The 26,207-nt window shown below is 44.9% G+C and overlaps 1 protein-coding gene across 9 annotated transcripts in view; it reads left to right on the forward strand.

Moving 5' to 3' along the window:
• Positions 1 to 26,207, forward strand: part of DZIP1 (DAZ interacting zinc finger protein 1) — a 71,908-nt gene extending 45,701 nt beyond the window's left edge. For all 9 annotated transcript variants that reach the window (XM_061630092.1, XM_061630094.1, XM_061630093.1 and 6 more), the window contains 4 exons: positions 834 to 1,033; positions 2,476 to 2,603; positions 22,994 to 23,222; positions 25,873 to 26,207. In XM_061630092.1, the coding sequence (XP_061486076.1) occupies positions 834 to 1,033; positions 2,476 to 2,603; positions 22,994 to 23,222; positions 25,873 to 25,949 (634 nt within the window). In that variant the 3' untranslated portion in view covers positions 25,950 to 26,207. The remainder of the gene's footprint in view (positions 1 to 833; positions 1,034 to 2,475; positions 2,604 to 22,993; positions 23,223 to 25,872) is intronic.

Below are 26,207 nucleotides of genomic sequence, written 5' to 3' on the forward strand. Positions count from 1 at the left end.
AGTTGCTTGAAATCCTGAGGGAAAGTCTGTTCGTGGGGGCATAACAAAGGGATAGGGAACGGACAGGGAGGTATGCAGGACCCTTCAACCTAACTTGAAGTCCTGCAAACACATCTCTAATTCCTTGGCACATATTACACCTTCATCAGATATTTTTCACAATTTCAGCAATCATGAGGGCTGGAAATCTGTCTAAAGGCATGATGAATACTTATATTCTGTGGATGCCAATAACAATTGTGTGGCAAAAACAAAGACAGAGCATAGTGATACTTATTCTATGGACGCCAGCGATAGTCAGCTGCACAAAAGAATAGCCTTGAACCGCAGATACCATTTACCTTTTGAACTGGATAAAATCAACTAGATTGTTTGGTAGGGTAGAATCCACCTTTATCCGAGGGACCTAAAATGGAGTTTCACATGTTCTTTACTGTGCACAGAATATTTCTCAGCAGAGGATCCTTCCATAGTGACCTTAAAACATGTTGGAGAGAGTTCCGGTTAATGGAAATATGTGTTCTTCAACCAGTCTTCTTGAGAATAGTGATACTCTAGATTAACTAATGTTGAAAATGATGGTGCTCCATTTACCTTGTGATGTTGAGCACAGTAAGTATCTGATCCCAGAATTATCTTCATTAGAGACGTGTGAATTTTCTTCCAATTTTGCCCTTCCTTGATGAGAGAATTTGAAGAACCTAGGGAAATTGCTGCTAAGGCAATAACATGATTGGCAACAGTTTAATTTAAATCAAGGTCTTACAGTCTTTAGTAATAGTAAGTTATTATTATTGAAACTGACTGAACTCACTGATTTTCCCTCCTCCTAGAACCTCACCATTTAGCTCAGAGGAGGAAGTGGAAGATGATGACATCATGCAGTCCTACATCTCACCAGAATTATCTCAGCCTAAAGCATCCAAGAGCACTAGCAAGGGCAATTTGTCAAGATTTGCAAGCCAGAGTGACATAAACTCAATGGAAGACCTTGAGGTGGAAGAATTCAAAGCGAATCTTAAATCTTCAAAAAGTATGAAAGTTAATTTTAGGGGCAGCCTTGGGGAGGAACACACTTATGGGGAGGTGCAACTGGCATGTTCACAGTAGAATCTGTGCTTACCCTATGTTGTGTGTTACTGTGGTTTCCTGTCCTGTGGTCAGGACTGTGCTGAACAGCTGATAACCATAAATGTCCTGGTTCCAGTCCATTGCAGCAATACACATGTCCGTGTAAACTACCACCTGATGAGCACCTGAGTGGGGTTCTTGGATATTTCACACATTACACAACCACTGTCTAGACTAATATAATTGATTTATGAGTTACTTCCAAGATGCAATCAGCACAGCACCTGAAGACCCAGAGTGCAGTGCACCAAGTGAGACTGCTGCACAATCTCATGTGTAAGCCTCATTGAGGGGTGGGGGTGGGGAATGGTGATGGTGTAACACCACCCACACACCCTTATCACTAACCTACACCTTTTTTGGAAATATAGATAGATCGATAGATCGATCGATAGATAGGGATAGGGATAGGGAGGGAGGGAGGGAGGGAGGGAGGGAGGGAGGGAGGGAGGGAGGGATGGATGGATGGATGGATGGATGGATGGATGGATAGATATTAAGGGTACATTCCATGTATCTTGAAAGAAAACAAACTATTGCAGTGTCAGATGTGTCCTTTTCTGGATCAGTTTTTCTTGGTAAAACGTCATGAGACTTTTTTTTATCCTAATACATTAAAATTGGCTGGGATAAAAAAGCACCCCAGTGGCAAAAATCAATAGATTTCTTGGGATATTTTTGTATTGGACTCTTTTTATGGTTTTCAAAATGAATATTCTGTTTGGGCATTTAAACCTACATCACTGTCAATTTTTGATAGAAAAAGAAATTACCCTAACATATTACATCGGCTGGCATAAAAGAGCTCCCCTAATGTAAAATTCATTTGGTTTTCTTGAGGGGTTTTTTTGTCCTGGGGATTTTTTTGGTGTGTACTGTATATGATAAATGGTAAATGGACTACATTCAAGTCAATACCGACTCATGGTGACCCTATGAATAGGGTTTTCATGGTAAGCGGTATTCAGAGGTGGTTTACCATTGCCTTCCTCTGAGGCTGACAGGCAGTGACTGGCCCAAGGTCACCCAGTGAGCCTCATGGCTTCATGGCTGTGTGGGGGTTGATATCGGTTGATACTTGGGAATCCTATTTTCTGTGATGTTGTTTGGATTGCTTTTAACTGTTTTTAATTATGTGTTTTAAAACCGTTGTAACCCACCCTGGGACTCTTGGGTAAAGGGTGGGTAATTAATAATAATAATAATATTGTGCAGGTGAAAATGCCATAGGACTACATTATAGGTCTACTTCTGTGTAAATTCTACATTGAAAAGTGCACTGGGTGTTCGGGTTTAAGCATTTGGTTTATAAGTTGACCGTATCCCATTTTCATTATTATGTAGGCACACTTATCCAAAAAGGGATTGTCCAAGTGGAAAAACCTCCTCTGAGCCAAGGAAAGGAAATTAAACCTGCTGGAGAAATTAATGTTGGCCCAGCATCTATTCAGAAGTGTGCCCAAGGAGTAAAGGTATTAGATTTTAGTTTTAAATGACCTATATATTACGACATTTCTTTCCCGAAGCTCTTTCCATTTTAGGGCACAATCCAACTCACCTTTTCACTGGGCTGGGGGGAGTTGGATACCTCAGGCCCCCGACTGCACTGGCAGGCTCCCAATGCCAGTGGCCTCTGCTGGCAGCAGCCCTCTGCCACAGCTGAGCCACAGTGCTGCCGGGGCAGCCAGCAGAACCCCAAAAATGGGGTGTTCCAGGGGTGTGGTAGGGATGGATCCACGGGGAAGAACTTATGCAAGATCTTCCTCGCATTCGGAGCCCTCCTCCAGGTCCCGATCCACCAGGAAACTCTGCTGGCCAAAAGGGCAACACAGTAAAAATTGTAATGGCCGTCTATGGGGAGCGCTTACTCTTGGGGAGGCCGATTTGTCAATAGTCAATTTATTTACATACCGCATTTTCCACAAAATGTCTGTGCTCAAAGCGGTTCAAATAAACAAACAGCCCAAATACTGTAGCATAACAATACATAATAAAAAGAACAATCACCACAACAATAAACATAATCATGTAATATACATCAAAATGTAAACAAGCATAAAGCTCAACAATAAAGCTCAAGCCAAAATATCCAAAAGCAACCCCCAAAGCTGATAATAACAATCTCTTTTATCTCCCCGCAACTTCTTCCTCAATCCAAAAGGCAAGAAAGTCTTTTGGAAGCAGCTCCCTTATGAAGACTCCTAGGGCTGGAGGGTGGGGCAAGGCAGGTGGGAACAGACATCCCCTGATGGCAAACAGAGTCTCTCTTCCCTCACAGTGGCAATGGTAAAGTTCTGGCTGCGTTCTCAGGGCAAGAACTGTCATGCCTCATCAGATGAGTCCCCAGAGGAATTTGAGGAGCAGAGGATTGGCACAGCAGACATAGGAGAGGGAACAAGCAGAGCCACCCCAGAAGCAGCTCCAGACCCCCCACCACTGCAAGATGTTCAGGATAGAGCAGGGGTCCCCAGTCAGACTCTGAGAGTGAAGAGGAGGCCCCTCCACTCCCTGCAGAGCAAAGACGCCTGCGAGGATTTGTGAGAGCCTGCTCTTCCTTCCTGCTTGTGCATGCAGCTCCCGACAGAGCTGGCACTCAGCCGGACCAGTGGCTCCTGAGCGGGAAGTGGATGCGGCAGAGCTTTCCACCGGCTCCTCCTCCACCAGCTTCCCACTATTTGGATTGCTCTGCCTGCTGAGTGGGTAATAGCTTTTATTTTTTTCACTCAGCTACTGCTATAGCTGATAATCAGATGTCTATGGACAGTATTGGTTCTGGTTAGCATTGGTTAGCATTTGTCTGGCTTTTAAATAGAATTCAGATAGTTCTTTGTTTTCAATGTAAGTAAAATTTAGAACTACAGGTCAGTCCCTCTGAACTGTTTTACTTGCATCCATGCAAAAAGAGGTTTAGTGGGTTGCAGCAAAGGTAGCATTCAGAGCATGACAAGTAAAGTAGAGAGTTTCAGCTTTGCCGATCTGCCAGGTAAAAGTTATTTGACTACACTGTAGCTCCTTCTTTGCTTCAAAGCAGGCTACACCCTTCGAAAGCCTTTAGTAGTTTAAGCTTAGCATATCATCGAAGGCCTGGCTCAATTTTTGAGGAAGGCCTCGCTCGAGGTGCTATCTATAAACATAGCTTTATAGCAACTAGAGAAGTAAGGTCCAGGATTTATTTATTTTTAAAGAATATTTTAGGAAATCACTCCCCTTCCCCTTGTAACACACAGTAAGGAAGTCTGGAATCTTAAAACTCTTCCATAAAATGCTGTCTCACAGATGGAGGGGAGGAGCCGGAGCTCAGTATTAGAGCCCATGCTTTGTAAGCAGAAGATTCCAGGTTCAATCCCAGCATCTCCAGTTAATAATGTTAGGTAGCAGGTGGTGGGAAAAATCCCTCTCTGCCTGGGAATCTGGAGAGCTGCTAGAAAGAGAGCAGACAATACTGGGCTAGATGGACAAATAATCTGATCTGATCTAAGGCAGATAAATGAATTTAAACTAATTTTTAAAGATTTTTGCCTTTCATATCTTCATGCCACTTTCTAATATGGTATGGGGCAGTGTGTCGGAAATTAAGCATACAGGCATACCCTGCTTAACGTTGCTTCACTTAACGTTGCCTTGCTATAACGTACATGCTCCATACGTCCCCATACCCCGCTTAACGTTCGCGCGCATCGCAATAACCTAGTTTTATTGGCATGATGCCGCTGCAATCTAGTGGTGATTGTGTGCAGTACAAATGAAGACAATTGCTTCACTGAAAGTAGATTTTCACTTAAAGTATACAGGCATACCCCGCTTAACGTCGCTTCACTTAACGTCACCTCTTTATAACGTACATGCTCCATATGCCTGTATTTCTCCAGAAATGCAGCGCAGCAGCAGAGACTTTAGCACGTGGGGGTGGAAATAGACGCGATTGCGCCACAGCAAATCGCCTGGGAGGCGTGATCGCGATCAGCTGGGAGGCGCAGTAGCGCAGCAGCAGAGGCTTTAGCACAGGGCTTTGAGGCTCCGCATGAAGGAGAGGTAAAAAAAGTTTTAAAAGGTAGTGCTTCACTTTAAGGACATTTTCGGTTTACGTACTCGCTCTGGTCCCATTGAGTACGTTAATGCGAGGTATTACTGTATTACAGCACAATCCTATGCATATTCATTAATGGGCAAAAAAAACCCTTGTGGTCTAAGAACAGAGAGCAAAGAGAACTGGAAAAGGTTCAGAAGAGGGCAACCAGAATGATCAAGGGGATGGAGCGACTCCCTTACGAGGAAAGGATGCAGCATTTGGGGCTTTTTAGTTTAGAGAAAAGGCAGGTCAGAGGAGACATGATAGAAGTGTATAAAATTATGCGTGGCATTGAGAAAGTGGATAGAGAAAAGTTCTTCTCCCTCTCTCATAATACTAGAACTCGTGGACATTCAAAGAAGCTGAATGTTGGAAGATGCAGGACAGACAAAAGGAAGTACTTCTTTACTCAGCGCATAGTTAAACTATGGAATTTGCTCCTACAAGATGCAGTAATGGCCACCAGCTTGGATGGCTTTAAAAGAAGATTAGACCAATTCATGGAGGACAGGGCTATCAATGGCTACTAGCCATGATGGCTGTGCTCTGCCACCCTAGTCAGAGGCAGCATGCTTCTGAAAACCAGTTGCCGGAAGCCTCAGGAGGGGAGAGTGTTCTTGCACTCGGGTCCTGCTTGCGGGCTTCCCCCAGGCACCTGGTTGGCCACTGTGAGAACAGGATGCTGGACTAGATGGGCCACTGGCCTGATCCAGCAGGCTCTTCTTATGTTCTTAACTGATGTGCACTGTTGATCTTCTTGGTTGTAAATCATTAGAAACTTCAGCAGAACTCTTTTATTTTAAAGCATATCAAATTTCCTCAATTGTAGCAACATTCATAATAATCTCTTGTTCCTTATTGTAACGTTGAAAGACCATTAATATTTATTATGCATGCACATTATTACAACTGTGATTGAATATGCGTTTATGGCCAACACCATGCTAGGTTTCAAGCTTGCAAAGCTAGCTTGTATTTCAATAGCAGAAGCTGCTCACATCCCAATTTCAATGTATTTTTTCCCTCCCCATTCCCCTTGTTGAACTAGGCACACCACTAAAAAAAGGCTCATTTCATACACTCTCTATCCTTCTTTGGATATCTGTTTGGGATGGAATTGAATGCATAGAGGTTGACAGGACTCTTGATGCACCCATTGGCTCCAACTTCTGTGGCCATTGGAACTTATGTTCTGAGCCTATGCTTGTAGACTCGCATGGTCATGATCAGTATCCTCTGTTTTCCAATGTATAGATTCCACCTGTTGGAACATGCATGGAAACTCTCTGCATGGATTCAGAGCAACACACAGGAAAGGGGCAGAGTCAATGATATGTGTTGGTTCTCCCATGCATTCATCCTGATCCAAATTAATACTTGAACGGAGCTTGTGTCTCTCATGTTGTAGGATCGATGTGTTACTAACACTCTCTTTTGTTTCATGTAGAAATAGGATCTTACCTAAATATTATAAATGACACCTACACAGAGTTGTAAATTTAAGAATTCTAAATTCACTAATAAGCAAAAAACCTTGCAGTTTAAGAACGTACCTGTAACCAACAGATGTTTCTATCAAACTTTAAAAAGCAGGGAAGTTGGGCAGCTATTGTGAATGCACCAGGGGAGCAGGAGACTTGACCTCCTCTCTGAGATATTGTACTGCCGTGCATTTGTAAAAATGCAAACACAATTTGGGTTGGTCTTTCACAGTCCAATCCACTTCCTTGTGTAGCTTGGAAAAATGTGGTAACGTGCCTCTGAGCACATGGTGGCAACATCTGCAATCAGGACTCCATCTCCAAAGATGGAGAATTACATTTTTTGTTTGTGGTGGTGTTCTTACTTTGCTACTTTCCTGTGTTACTACTGTTTCTACACAGAATCTAACCTACAAATTTTGTTTCTCTCATTTTTCATCCTAGAAATCTGTGTCAAATGCATTTTTCATTGATTTCAAAGCCTTTTTATTGGTCAATGTCATATGATGGTAAAGACAGCCTTTTGTGTTTCAAACTGGAGATTATATTCTATTTCTATTTCTCATGGATGACGGAGGTCTCCAAATGGGTAGTGTAGCTCCCCGTACAGCTCAGAGACAGGAAATGCTTCAGCAAATACTTTTGCTCCTCCCCTCTTGCTGAGGCTCGGTTCATTTCCTGTCTCAACTCGGAGCACATAGTTTTTGGTGATCTCTCCCCACTGACTTATACAGTAGGGCCCTGCTTCTCGGTGCCCCACTTTTTGGCGTTCTGCTAATATGGCACCAGTGGGGCGATCAGCTGGAGAGGGGGCTGGAGCTCCCCGCTCTCCAGCTGATCTCGCTGGAGGAGGGGAATATCAACTGGAGAGCGCTACAACTGATCTCCTCCTCTTCTGGCACGATCAGACTCCCGCACTCCAGCTAATCTCGCTGGAGGAGGGGAAGATCAGCTGTAGAGCACTACAGCTCTTCTCCTCCGGGGCGATTAGACTCCCGCACTCCACCTGATCGTGCCAGAGGAGGGGAAGATCAGCTGTAGTGTGCTACAGTTGATCTCTTCTGGCGTGATCAGACTCCCGCACTCAAGCTGATTGCGCCGGAGGAGGGGAAGATCAGCTGTAGCGCGCTACAGCTGATCTTCTCCTCCTCTGGCGTGATCAGCGGGTTAGGTTCAAGACCCCCACACTATAGCTGATCCGCTTTTCGGCAGCTTTCGCTTTTCAGCGGGGGTCTGAAACCTAACCTGCTGTATGAGTGAGGCCCTACTGTACTTATTTCCTGCTTTGTCTCTCTCCCTTTCCTCTCCTTATACTTGTTGACGTGTGTGCGTTGTTGCGTGAAACAGCATACATTACGTTGGAGTTAAGTTGAGCAAGAAACTTCTTCAGAGCATTAGAGCATGTTAAGAGTCTTTATTAAGACATTATGGCCAAAGGCTTAAGAGTAAATACATGTAGAGTTTCTTCAGTCACCCCCCTTCTGGTACATCTCTCCAAAGGTAAACACAGAAGAGAACCTCTCAGTTCAGAGGCAATACACAGAAGACTCAGCTTAACACAGATAGCTGCTAGAACTTTTCCCAGTTTATCGCGATGGCTACCATAGCAACGGCCTTGGCAGTCCGTTCCCAGACTGGGCAGACATAACTCCCCCTAGTTACAGTTTTTCAGACTTGATGGAAAACAAACTCAGTGACAGTGCGGTTCAATGGTCAACAATCCCCCTTTTTTCCTATCATGTCTGTAACTCATTACAACAATAACAATAATACATTTCTCCAATACATCTTGCAATGCAGCTTACATTTCAGTACATTACAGTACATTTCAGAACATCTAGCTAGAACTTTATTCAATCAAACTTTGGCTATACACATGTCAAATACAAAGTGTCAGAATCCATTTCCACTAGTTTATGCATTCCAGGACTGGATACCAACCCCACTGTGAATTTTTCAGGTGGTTTCCCTATGTTTGATCTTGTAGAACGTCTTAAAGGTACCAGAGCTTCTGCTCTCTCAGTCCCCCCATCTGTGCTTGTGCTTGGCACAGCCTGCACAGGAGATTCCATTTCCTCAGCCTTGCGTTTCTTTGATCTGCGTTTTGCACAAATGAGCTCATTCAAAGCATCTCTGAGAGGTATTTGTGTGCCTTCCACTTTAATGTCAAGATCTGGCTTAAATGATTGTTCTTGTGTGTCATTTGACCCTGTAAGAACAACTGTTTCGCTTTGATCCCAAGGTTTTTCTGAGACTTTAACGCTTCTGCTCAGAATTAACTGCTGTGTTTCTGGACACCAAACTCTGAAATATGCATTCTGAAATCCCAAAACAAAACCTTGCTGTGCCCTCGGCGCAAGCTTGCCCCTCCTTTTTCCCTGTGGAATGTGGATCCAGCACCTTGCCCCGAATTTTTGAATGTGTTGTATTTTCGGTTTTCTGCCAGTGATTTTCTCATAAGGAGACATTCCAAGTGCACTGTGTAATACCCTATTGTGAATGTAATTCGCATAAAGAATTGCTTCTCCCCAGAAGGAATTCCCTAAACTGCAATCCATCAGCATGGCTCTCATTGCTTCCTGAAGCACCCTATTTTTTCTCTCAGCAGATCCATTGGAAAACGGGCTAAAAGGAGCTGTGAAAGTCTGGCGTATTCCCTTACTCTCAAGGAAGTCACTTAACGCTTTGCTTGTGAATTCCCCCCTTGATCTGAGTGAATCGCTTTCACAGTGACGTCATGTTGAGTTTCGATTCTCTTAATGAACAGTTTCAGCTTCTGCTCAGCTTCACTTTTCTGCTTAAGCAAATAAACATGAGTGTATTTCGTAAAATCATCAACCAGTACCATAAAGAATTTCGCACCTCCTCGTGAAGCATTTATTGGCCCTGATAAATCAACATGAACTAGCTGGTAGGGAGCTGTTGTGGTTCTTTCAGCCTCCTGGTTAATTAGTGCAATAGTCATTTTAGCTTTATGACAAGAATCACAATCCATTATCTGTCCACAATCCTTCAATTTCATGTTTTCACTATGCATGGGGGTTTTCTTAATCGTGTCAAGGTTTGCATGCCCCAGCCTTTGATGCCATTCATGAACGCAGCCCTGATGTACCTGTGCCTCAGCGTTTAACACAGCACACCCTGTTTGACTGCTCTTTATTACAAACTGTGAATCATTAAGGCTTCCCTGCAAACACACTTGATCTCCCCTCATTACATAACATTGGTCTTTGTGGAACAATATAGAAAAATCACAACTCACCAGTTTTCTGACTGACAATATGTTATGAGCCAATTCTGGAACAAACAAACATTCTGACATTATCCCAAGTTTATTAAATCTCACCAGTCCTCGGGCTTCCACCCGTTTCTGTGATCCATCCGCAAGTTGCACAAAATCCTGCACTTCTTCTGAAGCATAAAACAAACTTCTGTCTTTAATTAATATATGGCTTGCCCCACTGTCGACAAGCCAGTCAATAGGTGCTAAAGTTTGTGGCTTCTGTTTACAAACAAAGTTCACACTTCCCTGCTTCAAGCCTCCGTCCCTGGAGTTTCGCTTGACTGCACAGTCTTTCTGGAGATGCCCACGAGCCCCACAGGCATAATAAGCCTTCAGCCTTTGATGCTCTTGCTTGTTTTCCTGTCTGCTGCTGCTTTCTTCTTTCAGCTTGGCTCTTTGCTTTTCCTCAGCACTTTTTGCCTCTTGTCTCCGCTGCCATTCCTGGGTCAGCTTTTCCTCAATAAACGCAACGTTCAGACCTCCGTCAGGCATGGCTTCGAAAGCCATGACCATATTATTCCAAGTCCCATCGAGCGAAGCCAGGATCAGATAGGTCTTCTGAAGTTCAGAGTGTTCAACGCCTCGGTCCGTCAGCTCAGCAAACAGGCGTCTGAATTCCGTGAGATGCTCACACATTTCGCACTCACTCGTGAAGCGCATTTGATAAAGCTTCCGTGCCAAACACAATCTAGATCCCGCAGTCTGTTGCACATGAAGAGCCTCCAACACGTCCCACATCTGTTTGGCGTTTGTAACATCTCTCACGTGTAGCAGTTGAGAGTCAGATAGAGCCAGAAGTATAAAAGCCTGCGCCTTCTGATCTCTACGCGTGCAGGCCGCAGTCAGTACCGCCAGAGTGGGTCCATCTATTGTGTCCCATAAATCCTCTTTTATCAGCAAAGCCCGCATCCTCGGCTTCCAGCTGCCGTAATTCTTTTCCGTCAATCTTTCCATTGGCAAGCCTCCCCCAGACAGGTTTACAGCCATGTTGCTCACCTCTGTCTGGTACAATCAATCAAGCTGCCCTCTGGAACTCCGTCTGCCGTTCAGACCAGCAACTTACTCCCGTGTAATGCGCTGTGGATCTAGGCCCATAACCCTTGTTATGACGTGTGTGCGTTGTTGCGTGAAACAGCATACATTACGTTGGAGTTAAGTTGAGCAAGAAACTTCTTCAGAGCATTAGAGCATGTTAAGAGTCTTTATTAAGACATTATGGCCAAAGGCTTAAGAGTAAATACATGTAGAGTTTCTTCAGTCACCCCCCTTCTGGTACATCTCTCCAAAGGTAAACACAGAAGAGAACCTCTCAGTTCAGAGGCAATACACAGAAGACTCAGCTTAACACAGATAGCTGCTAGAACTTTTCCCAGTTTATCACGATGGCTACCATAGCAACGGCCTTGGCAGTCCGTTCCCAGACTGGGCAAAGACATAACTCCCCCTAGTTACAGTTTTTCAGACTTGATGGAAAACAAACTCAGTGACAGTGCGGTTCAATGGTCAACAATACTTACCTCTGTCTTATACTTACCTTTGTCCTTCCTTAAGAAGAAGAAAAATCCTTCTGTCAGCTTTCCTTCATCTCAAAAAAAGAGAGAAAACCTGTCAGCTTTCCTTCATCTCTACTCCAGTATGGAAAGGGCAGACAACAAAGAAAAATTATTTTAAAAAGCCTGGGCAGTGCTCAGCGGTAGCTGCCATCAGAGCCCAGTTGCTACAGCTTCCTGCCATTTTACAACAAAAGTCAACTTGTGGCGCTGAGAATCCCACTGAGGGAACTTTTTAGGATGTGCCTGGGAGACATACCTTGGGTTTTGCAAGGGGATTTTCAGGGGCCCCAATTAACGTAGTGACGGGTAATGGGAGGTATGGTGTTGGGAGGAGAACGTGCCAGGTAAGGGGAACTCGTCCCAGACAAGTTGTGTCTGTGCCTTGTTCCGGTTCTCCTCACATCCGCAGGATTGCTGGTTGTGCTGTCAGTCAGCTCTCAGATCTCCAGGTGCTGCTTTTAAATGCCAGGTCGGCCCTTAATAAAACTCCCCTTATCCACAATCTGATTGTGGAGAAGGATGCTGATCTTGTGTGTATTACTGAGACCTAGGTGGGTGAACTGGGAGAGGTTGCTCTTTCCCAGCTTTGCCCACCTGGGTATTCGGTGCAGCACTGTGGTAGATCTGAGGGCCGGGGAGGTGGGGTTGCTGTGGTCTGTAGGAGTTCTTTCTCTCTCACCAAGCACCCTGTCCAGGTGGCGACTGGTTTGGAGTGTCTTCCTCTTGTGCTGGGCCAAGGAGACAGACTGGGAATTTTGTTGGTGTACGGCTTCCCTAGCTGAGCTGACGGAGATAGTCTCGGAGGTATTGTTGAGGTCCCCCAGACTTGTGGTACTGGGGGATATCAACATTCATGCCGAGGCTGTCTTGTCTGGGGCGGCTCAGGACTTCATGGCCTCCATGACAACCATGGGGCTGTCTCAAATTGTTACTGGCCCGACACATGTATCAGGACATACTCTTGATTTGATCTTCGCCACCGGTCATGGAGATGGTGATCTGAGGGTGGGGTATTTTTCATCTACTCCATTGTCATGGACAGATCACCGCTTGCTGAGCTTTAGACTCATGACAGCCCTTTCCCTCTGCAGAGGTGGGGGACCTATTAAGTTGGGCCGCTCCCGGAGGCTTATGGATCCTGTTGTTTACCAGAACGCTCTGGGAGTTTTTCCGGCTGATAGCACTGGCGCTCCTGTCGAGGCCATGGTCGATCTGTGGAATACGGAGATGACCCGGGCCATTGACATGATCGCTCCCGCGCGCCCCCTTCGGTGCAGAGCTCATACAGCACCGTGGTATACCCCGGAGCTGAGAGTGATGAAGCGAGAGAGAAGGAGGCTAGAGTGCAGGTGGAGGCGAACTCCTGACGGATGTAATCATTCTTTGGAAAGTGCTTCCACTAAGTTGTATGTAAAAGCGGTTAGGGCGGCAAAAAAGTCTTGTTTTGCTGCCACCATCAGATCATCCCTCTGCTGCCCAGCGGAGCTTTTTAGGGTGGTACGAGGGCTTTTACATTCTGGCCCTCATGATACCAAGGAAACATCGGAAGCCCACTGCAACGAATTTGCGGAGCACTTCCAGGACAAGATTGCATGCATCCGTCGGGACTTAGACTCTGATGTTATGACCGATGATTCCATTGAAGTGTCCAGAACACGGTCTTGTCCTTCATTGTTGGATGAATTTCAGTTGGTGCAGCTCGAGGAAGTGGACAAGGTGCTTGGAATGGTGCGGGCGACCACGTCTGCTCTGGACCCTTGCCCATCTTGGCTGGTGAAGGCCGGCAGGGCTGTGACCACCGGCTGGGCCAAAGAGGTGATAAACCCCTCCTTGAGAGAGGGAGTAGTCCCTGGTAGTCTCAAGGAGGCAGTAGTGAGACCTCTTTTAAAGAAGCCCTCTTTGGACCCAGATGTTTTGAACAACTATAGACCGGTGGCTAATGTCCCTTTTTTGGGCAAGGTCTTGGAGCGGGTGGTCGCCGGCCAGCTCCAGGCGCTTTTGGATGAAACCGATTATCTGGATCCGTTTCAATCCGGTTTTAGGTCCGGTTTTGGCACTGAAACAGCCTTGGTCGCCCTGTATGATGACCTTTGTCAGGAGAGGGACAGGGGGAGTGTGACCCTGTTGATTCTCCTTGATCTCTCAGCGGCATTTGATACCATCGACCATGGTATCCTTCTGGGGAGGCTCGCGGAGCTGGGAGTTGGGGGCACTGCTTGGCAGTGGCTCTGCTCCTACTTGGTGGATCGTCGCCAGAAGGTAGTGCTTGGGGAACACTGCTCGACACCCTGGACTCTCCATTGTGGAGTCCCTCAGGGGTCGGTTCTGTCCCCCATGCTTTTTAACATCTACATGCAGCCTCTGGGTGCGGTCATCAGGAGTTTTGGAGTGCGTTGTCATCAGTACGCTGATGACACGCAGCTCTACTTCTCCTTTTCACCTTCTTCAGGTGAGGCTGTTGATGTGCTGAACCGTTGCTTGACCGCGATAATGGACTGGATGAGAGCTAATAAACTGAAACTCAATCCAGACAAGACCGAGGCACTGTTGGTGAGCCCTTTACCTGCCCAGATGGTGGATGTTCATCCTGTTCTAGATGGGGTTACACTCCCCTTGAAGGAACAGGTTCGTAGTTTGGGGGTCCTTTTTGACCCTTCCTTGTCGCTTGAGGCTCAGGTGGCCTCAGTGGCACGGAATGCGTTTTACCATCTTCGTCTAGTAGCCCAACTACGCCCCTATCTGGACAGTGACGATCTCGCCTCAGTTGTTCACGCTCTGGTAACTTCTAGATTGGACTACTGTAATGCGCTCTACGTAGGGCTGCCCTTGAAGACTGTTTGGAAACTCCAGCTAGTGCAAAATGCGGCAGCCAGGCTGTTGACGAGGACCCATCGGTCTGCGCATATAACACCTGTCCTGGCCCGCCTGCACTGGCTACCCATCTGTTTCCGAGCTAGATTCAAGGTGCTGGTTTTGACCTATAAAACCTTATACGGTGTGGGACCGCAATACCTTGTGGAGCGCCTCTCCCGCTATGAACCTACCCGTCCACTTCGTTCAGTATCTAAGGCCCTCCTCCGGGTACCAACTCATCAGGAAGCCCGGAGGATTGTTGTTAGATCTAGGGCCTTTTCTGTGGTGGCCCCCGAACTCTGGAACAGCTTACCTGAGGAGATACGCCTGGCGCCTATGGTACTTTATTTTAGGCACCAGGTTAAGACCTGGCTATACTCCCAGGCATTTTAATGTTTAATGTTTTTATGTTTAACGTTGTTAGTTAACTTGCTGTTATGTGTTACTGATTTTATTATACTATTGTATTTTAATCCTGTTTGTACACCGCCCAGAGAGCTATTAGCTATGGGCGGTCTAAAAATGAAACGAAATAAATAAATAAATAAATAAACTTCTTCAGGTTCTCGTCTCTTTAGTCTGCCTAAGCCTGCTCCAGCTGATGAGTCTGTGTAGGTGGGCCTTTTACCTGCGGGTTTGAGGGAAGTAGCGGCACCAGAAGAGAAGGGAGCGGCAGCACCCGACATTTTGGATCATAGCGGTGCAGTGGTGCCTGCCATTACTTCTGCCATTTTGGAACTTAAGCAGAGTGGCAGTGCCCACCATTTTGGACCACAGAGGAGCAGCAGCACCTACTATGTCAGCACACAGGGGAGCGATAGCCCCCGCCATTTTGCAGTGGAATGGAGCGGTGGCACCCATAGATTCCTGCGCTACTGCCCTGAGGGCAGCACAACAGCTGCTGTCCCAAGACCCTCCATGCCTATTACCAAATAGGGAGCAGGAACTACAGCCACTATCCTGTGATGAGGAGGCATTGGAATTGGTACCTAATCAGACAATTTATACTATAGACCACAGGCCAGTAAATTTGCAGCAGAGTGCACCCCTCATCTCGACTTTAGAGCAGGAACAACCATCCCAGGTTCTGCTGACCAACCTTTTTTCACCTGAGGTGTTCCAGCAGCTGAAAGATGCTATGATCTGTTATCTGGCAGCTGAGAACAAGGGGAGGGACATCAAAACAATCTCTACCCCCTTCTCAGAATGATATGGAATTAGATCCCCTACAGTTGAAGAGGTGTTCAAGAATTTCTGTCATCTCCCAGTCCTTTTAGAACCACTAGAGGGCATAGCTCTACTATAGGACCTAGACAGCAGTTGCCTGCTGCTTGTGATGCGCATCCTGACATCGAAGGGAAGAATGGAGTGATGGCTCGGGTCTCGATGACTTAGTATCAACTAGGCTATTCATATACATATACTTTCCTCCCTTGTTTAGCAAAGTGGTAGCTGCTCTGGATTTATCACCAGTGCAGCAGCAGCAGGAGCCAATTTCCCAAAGTGCCCTAGTACTGCCTGTTCCAAAAATGTCACATAGGTGTATACCATTACCAGCGTCATTTAAAGCAAATATGAAGTCAGAGTGGGATTCACCACTTCAGTGCAAAAAGGGTATTAATTATGCGAATAAGTTCTATGTTTTAGATGCTGATGTCATGGAACAGCTTAGAACTCCTGCAGTCAATAGTTCTGTCTCTGCTCTGCTTTCCTATGCCCCCCTGCCCTGGGATGGAGATACGCAGCTGAAAGATCTCAATGAACGCAGGTCAGATCTAGCCCTCAAACGCTCTCATGACGCTAATGCCCTGTCAATACATGCCTCTGTTTCAGCATGCCTCTATCTTTGCTAGAGCAACCCTGTTGTGGGTGGAGGATCTCCTGGATGATGCCAATCAGGATCCTTCCAGAGTTAGGAAAACTCTGTTAAAGGTTTCCAGATCCCTAACATTCATAGTGGATGCTACTATAGACTCCACTTAGTTTTCCTGCAGGGCCATGGCAGCAGCAGTAGTCACTAGTAAGCACTTGTGGCTTACCCACTGGGGTGTGAATGCCTCATCGGCTTCTAATCTAGCTTCAGTTCGTTTTTCTGGGTCAAAGTTATTTGGTGATATGGCACTAAAAGATGTCCTAGTGGAGACTAAGGACAAAAAGAAGATGATGCCATCTCAGAAATGGGATGACAAACGTTTCTATAGACACACGCCCACATCCTAACAGTCCTTTCGTGCGTCTAGATTTGCAGGATGAGGCCATGACTTCAGAAGTAGCCGTCCCTCCTGGAGCAGGTTGAGATTCCAACAGAAATCCCTGCAAGTCTCTTTTTTCTGGAATTCTTCTGATCAGCCGCAACAGGGTCGCCAGAACCAGCAGCGATTCTGACTCAATTGCACTGCCACTGGTGGGGGGAAGACTGAGCAAGTTCTTCCATTGATACCACTCAGGACAAGTGGGTTCTAAAGGTAGTCAAGGAAGGATACAAGATGGAGTATCTGCCTGCTAGGTTCCTTCTTTCTCCCGTTTCCAAGTCCACCACAAAGCCACAAGCGGTCTCAAACAAGATTTGCCACTTGTTAGACATCTCTGCAATCGAGGAAGTTCCTTCAGAGGAATGTTTCTCAGGGCTCTACTCACTCTTCTTGATGGGGAAGAAGGACGGAACCTGGCACACGGTACTCGATCTCAAATTCCTGAACCAATTTGTCACCCAATGGAAATTCAGGATGGAGACCCTCACTTCCCTACGGGAGGTCCTCCAGGCCAAGGACTTTCTGGCATCAGTGGACTTGAAGGAAGCCTATCTACATACCCCAATATTCCCAGCACACCGGTGGCTACTATGTTTTTACTACAACAGAGGCCATTATCGATTCAAAGCCCTACCATTCGGTCTGGCCTCCATGCCAAGGGTTTTTACCAAAGTTATGGTGACATTGGTGGCCGATCTTCAGCTACTACAAGGACTGCACATCTATCCTTATCCGGATGACTTCCTGATTCAGTCCAAGTCTTTCCATCGGGCTTGGGAGGATTTCCAGATAACGTTAGCTCACCTGAAGGACCATGGCTTCTTGGTGAACACTCAAAAAAGCCAGCTCAATCCATCCCATCAGCTACAGGACTTGGGAGCATGGTTGGACATGGTTCAGTCATCCATCTCCCTCTCACCAGAGAGGAATCAGAAAATCACGGCCATGGCTGTTCTGTTGACTTGTGTACATTCGGCAGACGCCATGGTGCTCGCAAAGGTCGTAGGCATTATGGCATTGACAATAGGGATCACTCCCTGGGCTCGCTTGCACTCCCACCCTCTTCAGTGGCTACTCCTCTATTACCAGGAAGACATCACACACTGCAGACACCGCTACGTACTTCTCTCACATCAGGTCAAGAAGTCCCTTCATTGGTGGACATCAGTAAGGCACTTACAAAAAGGCACTCCTCTCCAGGATCCACCCCACTCAGTCATCACCACTGACACAAGTCTCGGGATGGGGAGTGCATTGTCAAGGGCAGTACGTCCAGGGGACATGGTCGATAGAGGCACGCAGAAGCATCAACTGACTCGAGCTACGGGCGGCCCACCTGGCCCTCTGCCACTTCTTCCACATCCTTATGTATCCGGATATGCTAATACGCACTGACAACATGACAGTGTGGGCCCATTTGAACAAACAAGGTACTCAGTTGATGATCCTGCACACAGAAGCAGTGGCAATGCTGTAATGGGTGGAGCAATGCACATTGTCAATTGCAGCAGAATACATTCAAGGACACTTGAATGTAACAGCGGACTGGTTGAACCACTGTGCCTAGGGAAATGGGCTCTCAACAAGGAAGTGTTCCACTCTCTCCAAGCAAGGTTCAGCAGGTTCAAGGTGGACCTGTTTGCTTCTGAGAAAAACCATCAGAAACAACACTTCTTCTCTCGCTTCTTGAGTCACGGAGCCAAGCAAGTGGATGCTCTTGTGGTTCTTTGGCCGAAGGGCCTACTTTATGCATTTCCTCGGTTGTTATGCAGGGTGCTCAAAAAGATCCAGTCAGAGAAGGTTCGAGTAGTGCTGATAGTCCCCTATAGGCCAAGGCATCCCTGGTTCTCTGATACCATCCAACTAGCCATGTCACCACTGTTCCATCTCCCGTCGTGCCTGGACCTGCTCCACCAGGGTCCTCTCCTCCAACCAGACCCTCAGTGGCTTCAGCTGACCGCATGGAAATTGAGCACAACCGACTGCTAGTCTCAGGAATTTCTTCAACAGTAGTGGATACCATCTTAGTGGTGAGACGACCTTCCACTGTTCATAGCTACCAGAGTACATGGAAGGCATTCTCACTTTGGTGTGATAAATAAGGCAGTAACCCTGAGTCAGTTACAGTGGCCGAAGTGCTTCTCTTTCTACAAGAAGGTCTTCAGATGGGTACGTGTCCAAACATGGTGAAGAGACAGGCTTCAGTCTTATCGTCTATCTTGCAAGTACAGGGTTCTGAGTCCCTTGCTTCCCATCTGTTAAGAAAAAGATTTCTTCAAGGAGCTGCAACTATCAGCCTGCCAGTCCACCTCTGTTTTCTACCTGGAGTCTACATTCCATTCTCTCTGCCCCACAAAAGCCCCTCTTCAAGCTATTACGACGGCACATAGGGTGTCTGAGCTACAGGCTCTATCTGTCGAAAAACACCTATGTACTTTCCACAAAGACAGGGTGGTGCTATGCACTAACCCAGCCTTTGTCCCCAAAGAAAACATGGCCTTCCACAGGCAACAGGAAATAATTCTACCTTCTTTCTGCCCTAAACCTTCCAACCCCAAAGAGAAGGCATGGCACTCATTAGTTGTTAAGCGTGCACTAAAGGTGTATATTGATAGAACCAAACCATTTAGGTGATCTGAATGTGGCCTTCTATCCTGCCACTATGGGGAAGAAAGTGTCAAGTGCAACTCTAGCTCGTTGGATTAGAGCTTGCGTCTCCTTGGCATATGAGGCCCTTCAATTACCATCACCGTTATACATTAGAGCACACTCTACCAGATCCGCAGCTACATCATTTTTCCACAAATGCTCTGATAGTACATATTTCTAGAGCAGTGACTTGGTCCATTCCTAGTACCTTCATGGGCCACTACAAAATTGATTTATGTGCCTCAGCGGAGGCTTCATTTGACCACAGGGTTCTGCAACAAGTCTTGTCTTCTTCTGTCTTACTCTCGGTCTGCAGCTTTAATACATCCCACTTGGAGACCTCTGTCATCCATGACAGAAGGAACAGTTTGTTCTTACCATAAACGGTGTTTGTTCATGGATGACAAGAGGTCTCCAAGGCCCGCCCTTGCAGTATTTTTCTGGTGGCTGGGACTGAGTCACTGAGTGCCATGATTCCTTTCTACAATGTTCATTGACGGTCAGTTGATCTTGTTCCTAACGCACTTTGTTTCTATCAAGTTGTTGTATGGATGAGTTATTCATGTACTAGGTTTTATCCTTGAGTTTTCTCTTGAGGCTTACTTCTGAAGCTTTTCCAAGAAATGAACTGAGCCTCAGCAAGAGGGGAGGAGCAAAAGTATTTGCTGAAGCATTTCCTGTCTCTGAGCTATAGGGGGAGCTACACTACGCAGTTGGAGACCTCTTTTCATCCATGAAAAAACACTTTACGGTAAGAACAAACTGGTCCTTCTATTTTGGGTGCATTAACAGTTGAATCTAAAACTAGAGCGTGGGTGTAAAACCAGAGTGATTACAAAATGTTGCTATTTCAGCAGTGAAACTAACTGTTGAAAAAAACAAACTTGGCCTGCCCAAGATGCATGTGTTCAGGTTGCTATGCTTAAACCACTCCATTTAAGGAGGGGTGGGCATGGTCAATTAAAAACATAGAGCACACTAGAAATTGCTAGAATATATTTCACCTTCCACTGTTTTATCTTGTGCAAACTGAGATACTCCTCATGTCCACTGGAGACTATTCTGCAGAATAATCAGTGCCATTATTTCACAATTGTTTTTGGAGTTTTTTTTAAGTGTAAATTATGCAAGTGTTGCTGTACTTCAGATATTCACAGAAACAGAAGCAAAAAAAAAATTTACCATAGGAAACGTAACTAAAATTGTGAAGTAAATCAAACATATTTAAAGTGAATATCTGAACTGCATCAACTGTCTTAATATTGTTGCTTTGTCCCTGCTAAGATGGGCACAGCACATGTCTTGTTTCTGTTATTTGGACTGATTGCCAGGGTTGCCACATGTTACCAAATTCTTCCAAGCTGCACAGGAAGTGGATTGGACTGTGAAAGACCAACCCAAATTGTGTTTGCATTTTTACAAATTTGTAGGGCAGTACAATATCTCAGAGAGGAGGTCAGGTCTCCTGCTGCCCTGCTGCATTCATTATAGCTGTCCAATTTTCCTGCTTTTTAAAGTTTGATAGAAATATCTGTTGGCTATAGGTCCATGCTTAAACCACAAGGGTTTTTTTGCCTATTAGCAAATTTCTCTGCTTTTTTAATCTGGGAGGTAAGAAATGGAATTCTGGGAAAGTTTTCTGAGAATGAATTTATCGTTTGTATGGTTATTGAATTCAGTGGGATTTACTCCTGTGCAATCATGCTTAAGATAGGTGAAACTGACCATAGGGGAGGAGGAAGGGAGGGGAAGGGAAGGAGGGGAGGAGAGGAGGAAGGGAGAAAGTAGTGAGAGGGGGAGGCCAGGTTTGACTATTTGCATGCTTATTGAATTCAGTGGGATTTACTCCCATGCAATCATGCTTAGGTTAGGTAGAACTTACCTGGTGGAGGAGGGGATGAAGGGGAGGGCTGGGGAGGGGAGGAGAAGGAGAGAGGAGAAGAAGGGAAGGAGAGAAGGGGAAGGATGGGGAGGGGAGGGGAGGGGAAAGGCAGATTTTCTCATTTGCATCCTTATTGAGTTCAGTGGGATTTACTCCTGTGGAATTATGCTTAGGATAGGAGAATCTGACTGAAGGAGAGGGGGAGGAGAGGAGAGGACAGCAAATTTGATCATTTGTATGCTTATTGAGTTCAGTGGGATTTACTCCTGTGCAATCATGCTTAAAATAGGTGAAACTGACCTGGAGGAGGGATGGGGAGGAGATTGGGTGGGTGGGCACTGGTCAGAGAGAAAGCCCCTTTCCTTTCCAAAAGGAAAACATTTTTAACAGTACCATTATTTTTCAGGGTTACTCTCATCTTTTTATTCTACAGCAGAGACATGTGTCTCCCACGCAGATTTAAACCAAAGCTGTCCCTGGCCATATCCACACCAGATATTTATTCCACTTTAAACAGACATGGCTTCCCCAAAAGAATCCTGGAATCCTAGTTTGTGAAGGGTGCTGAGAGTTGCTAGGAGACACCCTATTCCCCTCACAGAGCTATCTACATTCACGAGAAGAGGGGCTGACTGTTAAACCTCTGTTGCCATTAGAGCTCTGTCAGGGGAATAGGAGTCTCCTACCCCTTCACAAACTACACTTCCCAGGATTCTTTGAGAGAAGCCATGACTGTTTAAATTGGAATAAATGTCTGGCGTGGATTTGGCTCTGATTAGCTATGCCCAACAGCTGTTAGTCTGGCTTTTAGAACATTGACAGTTGGTTCTTACTGAGCATGCCTGGGCTATCATAGATTCCAGTGTTAAATTTCTTAAATTAATTAAAAATCTGCCAGGCATTTTTTAAACTTTTAAACTGAAGAAGGTGAAGGTCAGAGTATGGGGCACAGTCAGTAATAGGATTACGGATACTCTGTGAACATGGCTGATTTTTAATTAATGTCAACAAATTATGAGACCACTGACAGAAAAAAAATCCAGTAGGGCCTGGATTACTTTTCTCTTGTTTTAGACTTTGAACTCTCGATTCTCTATGTGTTTTGTGTGTCTCCATGAAAACTTAGAGGGTTGTGAAGCAAGAGTTTCTGAGTTCAGGACTATAAGTTTTGGTAGCTTTTGTTTTGAAATGAGTTTATGGAAAGCAGCAGAATGGTATGGGGGTATTTTCAATTTAACATTGCGGAATGTGAAAAATCCACACTGGCTATATTATACAGCCACTCTTGTGGCTGTATAATCTACTCAGAAGTTAATTCCATTTGGTTGAATAGGACTTGTTCCCAGGTATATGTGTAGGATTATAATCTTAATGTCTCATTGATTTCAGTGTAGAATGAAACATATGCTGAACTCTCTCCTGTTGAAAGGAATGAGATGTAAACAGTTGAACTTGAGTGATATTGTGCCCATTGTTTTACATATCGGTCTTGTAAAAAATGTTATAAATGTATGCATAATGCATTGCATGTTGTATCCTCCTATCAGCAGAGGGCACTGCAGTATTCCTTAAGGCTTGTTCTTTCTGGTATTGCCAGAGTGTTTGGTACTAATTCAAACAAATAATGCAAATATTCCAGTCCTCTCTCTCCCCCAACTTCTATTTACAAAACGAAACCATTTTGCTGTCAGTTTTCAGAAATGTTGTATCTCTAGTAGCAGAACATATTAACTTACATTATCTTAAGCAAGCAGTTGCTACTGTAGGATCTGTGTACCAAAGGACTAGCAGAGAACTGTTCCTAGACTAACTTTAAGAAAAAACATTTGTTTCTTAATAGTTTGTAGGAGTTGAGGAGGAGGAGGATGACTGGGATCTGTCATCCCTAGAAGATGAAAAACCCATGCCAGCAAAAGATGAAAAACTCATGCCAGCAAAAGGTGAAAAAGTCTTGCTAGGAAAAGATGAGACAGTTAAGAATGCAGCTGCCATTGAAAAGAAGGATTCAAATGTTACATCCATGGTCCATGCATGGGGAACTCCTATGGGAAAACCAACAAAGGAAGAAGGTATATAAATGGGTGGCATCAACTACTTGTCTATAGTTCTGATGTTCTTTGCCACAGCAGTGCCAAGCTCCCTTCCCTTCAGGGTCACACCCACTGACAATGATGGCAAAGTTTATTCAGATCTATGGAGCGATAGAAGGGGAAAGAGTACTTATTTATTTGAATGGTGTCTACCCTGCCTCTTATTTCCTAGGAAATTTACAAGGCCACTTAAAAATAAATATAATATAAAATATTGTAAAAATGCAAAAATGCAATTAAAATTGCAGTCTTCCCTAAACACGTCTCAAGACTAGTAAGCCTTATCTGGATGTAAGAGTGACTATTCCAATGAAAGGTGGGTTTTCCAGAGTGTTTGTTCTTAAAGCAGTTTGAGCTATACCAGGACAGTATAGCTTTACTCACTTACAGATTCCTCCAGATCACCTTCTACATTCTCCTCGGCATCCCTTTTCTGTAGAATGAGATTGTTTGAGATCTAGGACTGCCCCTAGCTTTTGAGGCCAATATCTGACACCCTTTTCCAGCTTAATCCTGTGAGTTCTGGACCAGTGTGGCTGCATTGCATTGTTGCACTCGTGCTCCATCTGCTGGTGTGTTCCTCTGCAGGATGGTAGCTCCCCGGGACACATTCCTACCCATTCCCATGTAAAGCTCACTACCTTTTACCCTGCCAAAGTATTGCATTTGAGAAAAATATTGGTGAGCATCTGGTGTACCCTTGAGAATGACTATGAAATATACAAGACTTCAGGCCCATATCCAATTTTTAAAGCCATCAGATATAGATATATTACTAGGTACAGTGATAAAGTGATTGGGACATTTGACTACGTTCCTGTTAGTGGTGGGTTTGATCCCATAGGTGACTGTTCTCATTACATTCAGTAGTATCTTCTGCAGGCCACAGCACAACAGTGGGCACTGAAAACAACAGAATTGGGCACATTAAACTCTGTGGTTGGATTGTGGTTACCCTGTTTTGAATAACTGAAAGCAGTCAGGCAGGGTATTGGGCTTCTTACATTTTGGTGCAGTTGACCATATAAACTTGAGTACCTTAACTAATCTGCCAGAGAGCCCATATTGTTCAGAATGAATGTTGATTTTGGTGATATGGGCTGTGGACCCCTATGGGCCCTAGCTTCTAAGCTCCATCAGAACACCAAAGGCAAATATGCACTAAGAGTCCCAGAGCTGAATATCTCTGCCACAGCTGCAGGTCATCTTATAGCTTTTTTGGCTTACAAGTACACGAGGGCCAAGATCCAGCTAAAGTGAGTCTTGATTAAGTCTGAGAGAAACTAATGGAGCTTTAAGTTAGTTATTCACAGTGCTGTTCCATTGGTTTCAATGGGACTTAAGGTAAAACTAGATGTGAAGGAAGTAGATCCCACGTATTTTAAGCATGAAATTGTATAGACACGGGGGTGGCAGTCTGATTTTTACAGCTTAAAGGGGTGCACTGGTGTGGGAGGCAGGGTCTTCTGCCCACTTGTGGATTACTTTTCCGCAACTTCTCTCCTCAAGTGTTTTTCACATCCAAACTAATGCCATTTGTATGCCCAGCTAAGTAAACAGTACTTGGGGAAATGGGCTTTGGGAAGGTGGCAGCAGCTGTAGGGGAGAATTCAGTGCCCCTCACCTGCACATTGCTTTTGCTGTTGGAATCTGACCTCCTCTGCATCCTCCCCCCTGTGTTTTTTACATATTTGAGGCAGTTTTGTATTTAAACACATGAAACTGCTGCCATCACATTTAGTTTGCATCAGTAGTTTAGCTGAATTGGGCCCAAGCAGTACAAGAGGGATTTGTGGTTCTGTAGAGCTTCCTGGGCACTCTAGAGTAGCTGTGATAAGTTAGATATTACTGAATTATACAGTTCTAAATCTCACATCTTTTTTTTAAAGGCATTATTTCAAACCATATTTTCATACCTGCCTTCTGCCTCTAAAACATGCAGCTGGCTCCAAAGAAGCATGAGCAGAACTCCACTTGCACAACAGGGCTTTCCTTCCTCCTTTATCCCACTGCATCCCATTATAGACCCTCCCTGCCCCATTGGATTGGAACCCTTCAGATTTCCATGATATTAGTGCAGGGGAAATGGTGGGGGGCAGGGACACTTGCATGAGCAGAAGTGCTTTCTATTTATGCAAAGGACCCTTGAGGTTTCCTCTTAATTATATTAATTTTATTAATAAAATTAAGATGTGTTGCCGCTGAAACAAAGCCTAATATACTGAATAGTGCTAACTTTATTTAAATAATTGTTAGGGTACTCACAGGGGATTTCCCCTGTTTTCAGCTGTGCATATATATTGCATCTGATCCCCACAAGCTATGCAACACTGATCCCCTACTAGTGGAGGAGCAGAGGAAGGTCCACGTGGCAGCAAGATGTCCAAGACCCCATCTGACACTATAGCTTCTTTATGGGGAGGAACAGCTTCATTCATTTCTAATTGCGCAATAAGACACCAACCTGAAAGCAAGGAAAATTCCTCTTTCAGTCGGACTTCGTTAAAGGAGTTCACATTTTTTTAGGAAGAACTTTCCAAATATAAGAAGGGTAGAGTACTGGAACACTTTGCAGAGCTAGTATATGTGTATCTGTAAAAGTAATTTTTCTTTTTTTCTTTTTAAATAGGCCTTCAAGATGCAGATTCAAGCATAAAAAGCAGCTTAGCCACCATCACAGACTGGAGCGACTCTTCAGATATCTGATTGTTGTCTTTTGAATGAGGTTTTATCTGCAAGAATCTGATTTCTGTTCATTTTTTCTTGTGCATTAACAAGGAACTTTGGTATACAAAACTCTGGTGTCTTTAGTTTCCCTTTGATTTAATACAGGACAGTTTAAATACTTCTAGCTGGCTCTCCGCTTTGGGGAAAAAGTGTTCATCAATAAACAGTATTAACTGATTCAGTATTTTAAATAATCTTAAAAAAATAGGGTAGATTTTTTTAAAAAAAGAACTCTTC

Source organism: Rhineura floridana, chromosome 5 (genome assembly GCF_030035675.1).
Source record: "Rhineura floridana isolate rRhiFlo1 chromosome 5, rRhiFlo1.hap2, whole genome shotgun sequence".
Taxonomy (NCBI): Eukaryota; Metazoa; Chordata; class Lepidosauria; order Squamata; family Rhineuridae; genus Rhineura; species Rhineura floridana.